This window comes from Charadrius vociferus, unplaced genomic scaffold (genome assembly GCF_000708025.1).
Source record: "Charadrius vociferus isolate BGI_N301 unplaced genomic scaffold, ASM70802v2 scaffold266, whole genome shotgun sequence".
NCBI classification, from domain to species: domain Eukaryota; kingdom Metazoa; phylum Chordata; class Aves; order Charadriiformes; family Charadriidae; genus Charadrius; species Charadrius vociferus.
The window spans coordinates 3,306,450-3,314,041 of record NW_009649114.1 but is presented as its reverse complement, the minus strand read 5'-3'; the positions used below and the strand labels follow the sequence as shown (position 1 = coordinate 3,314,041).

Sequence of the window (7,592 nt, the reverse complement as noted above, 5' to 3'; positions counted from 1 at the left end):
CCCTGCAGGCGTGAGGGGTCCCCCGAGCCGGGTCCCTCATCCTTGGGCATGGGGCCGCCCAGAGCCCCCCAAAGCCCCCAGGTCCTTTGCCCTGGAACCGGGCTCTTCCCTTGATTTGGATTTTATTTGGACTGCCCGATTCCTGAGTTTGGGAAAAGGGAGATGGCAGCTTTGCCTCTTCCCTCCGGATGGTAAATCTGAAACGCAACCCACTGAGCCCGGACTGGGACGGAAAACCGGGGATTGCTTAAACTGCACATTTCACGAGAGTCTAAGTTACCTGATGATGTTGATCTTTTATATTATATTTTTTTTTATTTGTTTGTTTGCTTTTTGGTTTTGGCTGGCGGCAAGTTGTGGTTTAGGTTCAAATGACGAGGGTAGACGGGCGGCCCAGGTACCCATGAGATGCTTTGTGGGAGGCAAAAACCACCTGGTTGGTGTTTTGGTTTTAACTTAAAATAGCTGCCTGTAACAGCTCCTGCTTTGTCTTTTTGTTCTGCCGGTTTTACACTGTTTACACGGCAGAGGAGCAGACGCGCTTCGGCCAACCTCGCCTGCATCCCGGCTGGAGGGAGGAGAGGAGCAGGAGAAAAACTGTCTCGGCCTCTGGAGAAGGGGAAAAGGGGAAAAAAAAAAAAAAAAGAAATGGGGGGGAAAAAAAGCAAAATGTGTCTTGTGATTTCCTATGTGTGACCGATGCTCTTGTAGCTGGTGCGGGGAGCACTGGGAGGATGGGCTGAGACTGCCGGTGCCCCAAATCCCATGTCCCTCTTGCAGATCCTTTGGTAGGGTGGATGAAGGCGCAGGGGGGAGTTTGCACATCCCTGCGGGGAAGGTGGGACAGAAGGGGGTTAAACGTCGAGGAAAGCTGCTGCCAGCTGGAGGGGTGTCCCCAGGTCCCCGGTGTCCCCAGGGATGCAGTGTCCCCAGGGACCCGGTGTCCCCAGGGATGTGGGGACCCGACCCCACTGCAGCAGGCCGGGCAGCCGGCGCCGCAGGGTCACACCTGAGGTTTCTCCCCAAACCCTTTGCAGCTCCAGTCCTTCAATAAGGGATAATAAATCCCTTTTTTCTCCCCTCTCCCCATCGGGAACCCAGTGAGTGCTCCCCACACCCCGGCAAGTCCTGCTCCCTCCACCCCGTCGTCCCCCCTTCCCGCTGCCCCGTCCTGGGGCTGCCCCGGCTCTCCGGGAGGGGAGAGGGGTGGGTGACCTGCAGTTTGGTTTTCCCGAGGTTTCAGGGCTCGTGGGCAGCCTGAGAGGCTCTATCCCCTCGGCCAGCATCCACTGGCCGCACTGGGGCTTTCCTGTCTCCCCCTGCCTAGGGTACTGGGGAGCACTGGGTCGGGGTCTCGTCTCAAAAACTGCTTTATCCTGAATCCCCCCATGGGCTTCACACAGCTTTGCCTGGCACGTTGGCATGGGGGTCCCCAAAATCAGTGGCTGCTCCCCCCTTTCCCGCAGCCCCCTCGTCCCCCAGGCCCCCAGAAGTGCATCCCAGCCCCCATCCCACCGCACACCAAAGCCCTCAGGGTGGGGTTGTCCCTACCTGGGGGTGCAGCGGCTGCGACTGTGGCTCCCCGGGGCGCGGGGGGCTTGAGCACCCCCCCCAGTTGGGGGGTCTGTAACCCCGACAGCCGCCTCCATGGGGGGGAGGGGGGGGGGAGACCGGCGCAGGGGGCTAAACGAGGACCCAGACCCGGAGGACGCTTACAGAGCTCAGTTATTTTCACTTGCTGCTTTTTGTTGTTGTATCCACGGTAATACAATCACGAGATATATATATATATATTATATATATACTTCTTAAATTACACAATCAATGTACAAAAAACCGGGGTGCATTGCTGAGACAGGTGGTTGGTTGGGTTTTTTCTGACTTCTTTTGTGTTGGTTTGTTGTTTTGTTTTTTTTTCCCATTTGCGTATCTGGCAGGGGATGCGGGGCCGGGTGGCTCTCGCCCACCATGCCCAGCACATGGTGCATCTCCTGCCTCCGCGAGAACACTTGATCCCTGGGGCCAAAAAAATCACCTACCCACGGAGGGTGGCAGGAGAGGAGAGGGAGGAGCGTGCGGGAAGACGACGGCATCGATGCTGCTGAGGATAATGGTACGGGGAAAAAAATGAAAGATGATCTGTAGGGAGAAGCTCATGGTGGCAAAATGTGCCCGGGTTGGGGTGACCGTGCTGGGTGCTGAGGGGCTCCTGTCCACACCGTGGTAGAGCCCAAGAGCAGGATGGGTAGAACCCCTTGGGGAAAAGCAAAGGGCAAAGCCTGTGGCTCTTCCCCTGCTTTGGCGTGTCTTGTTTTCAGCCGTCTTCTCCAGGCAGCTGCTTTGCTGCCCGGGTTAGGGTCTGCTGCCAGCCCCCAGCCCTCCTCATCCTCCGGCTGGCTGCAGCTCCTGCCGGCACCGCGCAAGTCTGGACGTTGCTTATCCCCCACCCCTACTCTGCTCCTGGCTCTCTTCAGGGATGGGGCAGACGAGGACGGTGCCCAGCAGGATCCAAGGCGGTACCCGCTATCCCAGGCTGGGTGTGAAGGTGCTTCCAGCAGCATTGGGCTGTGGCGGGTCCTTCTCCAAACAGCGGTGGATTTTAGGGCCATCTCACCCCGGATCTGGTGATCGCCGGATGACCGCCCCAGCGAAGGGCGATGCTGCTCCCTGCAGCACAGGCGGGGCATCGGCTCGGGAGCCTCCACCCACTCCAGAAATGTTGGCAGCCCAGACACAAGGGGGAGGAAGCTGAGGAGATGCCACCAAGCTCCATGGCAGGGCTGGTCCCACCTCACCTGCGCATCTCAATCTGCCACCAGCTCTGCCTGTGAGCAGGGACCTGCCCGTGGACGGGGCCGGGTGGCTTTGGGGCAGGAGGGGATGCTCGACCTCTTCTTTCGGGGAGGGAGGACAAACTGGGGAGAAGAACATGGAAAGAAGAAAAAAATGGAGTCGGACTCCATTCCCTCTATTTTTGGGGGGTGAATTTGATTGGTCCCAGGAGCTTCAGCGCCGTGCATTTCGGAACAGTTCCAGCCAATCAGAAGGCGGCTCATGATTTCAGTATCTTTAAAAACCAACCAGTCAGGAGCTCTCACTGGTTGGGCTTCAAGATCTTGAGGTATCGGCTTTTCGCTCGGAAAAAAAATCAACTAACGTAGACGAACAGACAAGGTCATCTTTCGCTTCACGTTATCTTAGAAGAAGAAGAAGAAGAAGAAAGCGACTATGCAAAATACTCTTCGGAGACAACTCTTAAAAAAATAAAAGCTTGGTCGGAAAATATGTCTGAATCTCTAACTGTGAGGAGTGAAGGACCAGACGGCAAAATGGCTGGTTGGCTGGTGGAGAGATGGAGACAACGGAGGGTGGATTTATCTGCTGACGGCGACGAGGAGCACACCACAAGATTTAGATTGCCTCCACGTAGTTGGCAGGGTAGAGACCTAGCTGCCCGTTGTCCAAGCGCCCTTTGCACCATCCTTGCTCGTCTTCTTCACCAAGTTTGGTTAGTTCATCACCTGGAGAGGAAGGTGGGAAGGGGAGAGCTCGTTGCAGGTGTTGGGACGTCTTCTGTCCCCTCATTTCTCCCCTGGATGGTGCTGCTGGGGGTTTCTAGGACTGATCCTGAGCACACAGGTTTGTAGGGTTGAAAGGCAAGGGGTAACCCGTGAGACCTCACACGTCCCGTCCCACCACCTCTCTGGTCCCACCCAGGTTTGGGCTCAGCTTGTGCCTTCTCCTTTCTGCCAGTTCAACATTTTGAAGGGCTGGGTTAACCCAGAAATGATTTGAGGGATTTTACACCAAAAAGCAGAGTAGTGTGGGACTCGCAGCACCACCAGCCGAGCTCCAGCCCACCAGGCACCGGTGATGGACCATACCTGCTTTGAAGCTGAGCTCGTCCTGCTCCTGCCCGTCATAGTCGTACAGAGCCCGCACCCGCACGCCCTTCCCTGCCGACTCCTCGTCGAAGGGGTTGGTGCCGCCATTGGCCTCGCTGGTGTTGAAGGAGTTGCTGCCTTCGTCGTCGGACCACTCGGCGCTGTAGGTCTGCCCACGGTCGTGGCTGCTCACGCTGGGGTGGGGGGAAAGGAGGGAGAGGGGCCGTCAGAGCAGGTCAGAGCGGGCGAGGGGACGGCGGGGTGGCAGACAGGGTGTGCTGCCCAGATCTGGGAGGATGCTCCGGCTTTCCCGAGGTTACAGGGGAGCAGGGGCTGCAGTGAGCAGGACCTCTAGCTAATGACATGTCCAGCAACACATGGAGGGAGGAGACAAAACAGTGGTGGCCATCCCCAAGGACATCCCTTGTCCCCTTGGGTGTCCCTAGAGCACTGGCAATGTTTGCATAGGCAAATGCTGTGCCTTTCCCGTGGCATCTCCACTCCCTGCTGGCCCTCACCTCCCGCGCTCGCCCGCCGATGCCCCCGTCTCGCCCGTGCTGCTGGCGTTGGTCAGGGTCACCCCCTCGCCCTTCTTCTGCTTTTCCTTCCGTGTTATTGTGTGCGTCAGGTCCGGGTTCCACTCCTGCAAGCACAAAGCGACTGGTCCCTGAGCGCCCGGCCACCCCATGGGGCTGCCACCCCCCCAGCCGGGGCGGCCAGCATCCTCCTGCGCGTCCGAGAGGCGGATGGTCTGCTCCAGCTCCCGGTAAACATTGGCGTAACTGCAGGGAGAGAGGTGGGTCAGGGTGCTGCGGGTGGGGGTGGACCCTGCTGTGGTGGGACATGGTGGGACGGGGACATGCTCAGGTTGTATCACCTTCTACAAGGCACTGGGGGGCGCCAGGCTCCCACCCAGCCCTGTGCCACTCTGGTACCTCTTCGTTACCATCTTGTTGGCCAGAAACCCCTCTCCATTGTGCAGGGGATGGACTAGCCTGGAAGCACCTAGTCCCTCCAGGGCTTGGTTTGCTTTCCGGGCAGCACGAGGACACCTTGTGTGGACACTTTCTGCCCAGCCAGCACAGGAGGCACCTACCTGCTGCTCTCGGCCAGGTTCAAGTGCCTCTTGATGTCCAGGAGCACTTCCTTGAGGAAGTTGAGCCTCTTCTCCTCAAACTGCTGGCATTGCTCGAAGACCTGCTCCATGCTCTCGATGTACTGCGGGGTGCACTTGTTCAGCTCATCCAGCACCTTCTCGTACTTCTCCTGAGTCTGCAAAGGTGCAGGAGGGGACCTTGGTTATACCTCGAGCACCTTAGAGGCCCTTTCTGGGTGCTGAGAGGGTCTGGCTTGTGGGCCACCATGCTGGGGAGCCCCATTTGAGCCCAGGGCCTCTGCGGGTGAAGTCAGTCTTGTTGCCAGAAAGATTTTTCCCCAGTAAGAGGGGTAAATCTCTGCCCTGCTCACACTCCCCTGAGCCCTGCCTGCCAGTCCTCACCCTTCTACAGGAGTGTAGGGATGGGAAAATGGGAATGAATGGCGGGGGAGGAAGGGGGTGGTGGCCATTTCCACTGGTTTTGCCTGCCCGATGCCTCGTGAGCAGGCAGCGGCTTGCACCTTTTGCACGTCTTGCTTGCACTTTTCTACTTTGTCCTGGAGCTTCTTCTGCTGCTCGGGGGTGTTGGACTGCTCCGCCTTGCTGTTGGCTTCCCGGGTCATCGCCAGCTTCTCCTCCTTGCATGCCAGGTGGTAGGCTTTCTTGGCTGTCTCCAGCTGTGGAGAGGAGAGAGAAGGGACATCAGAGCAGCAGTCGCAGCCCCCTGCCCATCCCTCTGCCTGCAGGGATGTGCCACCCAGCTCTCCGGGCCTGAACTGGGCACCCAGAGCCGGAGCTGGGAGATGGCATGGGTGTCCCAGGACACGCTGTGCTTCTCTCACCTCCTTGAGCTTCTTGGCCCAGGGCTTCTGGGCTTTCCGGAAGCCATCCTCAGCCTCCTTGGCCTCCTTGAAGCCTCCCATGATCTGCTTGTGGTAGGCATCCTTCTGCCAGTTCTTCACCTTCTCGAAGTCATCATTCAGCAGGCTGTTCTTCACCTCCTGGTGCAGCTCGCTCACCTTGTCCGCCTCCGTCATGATGGCACCCCACGCCTTCTCCAGGCTGCCGTACTGGGGACCTGGGGACAGCTGAGTGTCACTCCACAGCCCTTACCCCCTCCACCTCTACCAGGTGAAGTTGTGACGGTGCGTGGGGACCCATGGGACCCAGGTGTCCTGGGGGGCGCCTCCCCCTGGGGAAACCATGGTACCTTTCTCGATGAGTTGCCTCCACCGCTTGGACCAGTCGGTGAGCTGCTGGGCGTAGGACTTCTCGATCTTGGCTCTCTCGTGCACGCAGTTCATGAGGTCATTGCAGAGCCGGTGCCCATCATCGATCCTCTTCACCGTGCGCTTGTAGTTCCCCACCTGGGAGAGGGATGGGGACAGGGACACGCTGGTGTGGGAGCTGTGTTTGGGCTGCCCAGCTCAGCCGCAGCTGGCCCGAAGTGGGGACTGGGGGAGCACTGGGCACTTTGGGGGTGCAGGGATGGAGCTTTTGCTTTGGGTCTGCTCAAATCCAGCTTCTTTTGCACCCCCCACCCATCACTCTGTGCCCTCTTGGGGACAGCCGAGGTCAAGACCTCCAGCAGATCCACGGCAGCAGGGATGCCCTCGGGCAGGGCTTGCTGCGGGAGGGGAGGGCAGCTTCGTCCCTCCCCCAGCCCAGGGGACACGCTGGGATGCGGTGACGGCGGCGGGGGCCCCGCGGGAGGAGAGGACGGCCGGGACTCACCTCCCAGAAGCTGTCGGTTGTTTCCTCCGCGGCCGCTGCCGACTCGTCGTAGGAACCCGACAAGGCTCCCCGCGCTGCCTCGGGCGTCAGTGCGGGCGCTGGGTGGCTGTCGGGCAAACACCAGCCTCATGCACTGAGGGGAGAAGATGGGGGAGGTCATGGAGGGGGTGAGCAGGGGACCCCCATCCCTCCTGCTCACAGCACCACGGGGTGAGCGTCTGGCTGCAGAGGATGGGGACAAGGATGAGGATGATGCCTGTTCCAGCTCCGGACCCACAGACCCCTCTAGTGCCCCCCACGCCAAGGTGCCATCCAAACCCCCCCAAAACCAGCTGAGCTGGGAGGGAGAATCGCGGGGAGCAGCACGGTGGGGAGCTCACCGGCGGGGGCCTGGCTCGGTACCGTGCGTCCCCGGGGAGCCGTGGGGCGAGGGACTGTGGTGGGGCTGGGGGCTGGGGGGGATGAGCCTGAAGAAATTCTCGTCCTGATATTCCACCCTAATCCGTCCTGATCTTCAGAAAAACGGCATCCCCGGAGCGTCACGTGGCCCCGCTGCACGGCTTAACCCTTTGCCGCTTTGCCGAGAGCCGTGGCCGGGGATGGGGGCTGGTGGGTGGAATCGAATGGGGATGGAGAGGGTTGCCATGAGCATCCTCATCATCCCCGTCCTGCCCTGGCTCCGGTCAGCGCTCCCATGGGGGAACAGGGTCTGTCCCGTGTGGCATCTGCCACCGGGATAGGGACAAAGTGGCTGTGAAGTGCCCCAGTTTCCTCCTGCCATGTCCGCAAAAGGGCTGTGGGAGCGGGATGTGGCCATGATCCCCGTGCACCATCACTCCTCCCGGGGAGATGGAGCAGGCAGCGGGAGACCTGTCTGC

The 7,592-nt window shown here is 59.8% G+C and overlaps 1 protein-coding gene across 1 annotated transcript; it reads right to left on the bottom strand.

The window, feature by feature from the left end:
- Positions 1-3,133: 3,133 nt before the first annotated feature.
- Positions 3,134-7,375, bottom strand: PACSIN1 (protein kinase C and casein kinase substrate in neurons 1). The gene is made up of 9 exons (XM_009888316.1): positions 7,281-7,375; positions 6,715-6,820; positions 6,191-6,347; positions 5,823-6,058; positions 5,502-5,657; positions 4,981-5,156; positions 4,403-4,666; positions 3,885-4,078; positions 3,134-3,521 (listed from the first exon to the last, which is right to left on the bottom strand). Exons 1-9 carry the CDS (start codon positions 7,373-7,375, stop codon positions 3,412-3,414), a joined length of 1,494 nt encoding a protein of 497 aa, XP_009886618.1. The 3' UTR covers positions 3,134-3,411.
- Between the last annotated feature and the right edge of the window lie 217 nt (positions 7,376-7,592).

Excerpts from the sequence above, each read along its gene's own strand:
- PACSIN1 (XM_009888316.1), bottom strand. The coding sequence starts at position 7,375 with ATGATGAGGATGCTCATGGCAACCCTCTCCATCCCCATTCGATTCCAC. Across the intron at positions 6,821-7,280 it reads TCTCGGCAAAGCGGCAAAGG|CCACCCAGCGCCCGCACTGA; the intron begins GTTAAGCCGTGC and ends TTTGCCCGACAG. Across the intron at positions 6,059-6,190 it reads GAGGCAACTCATCGAGAAAG|GTCCCCAGTACGGCAGCCTG; the intron begins GTACCATGGTTT and ends AGCTGTCCCCAG.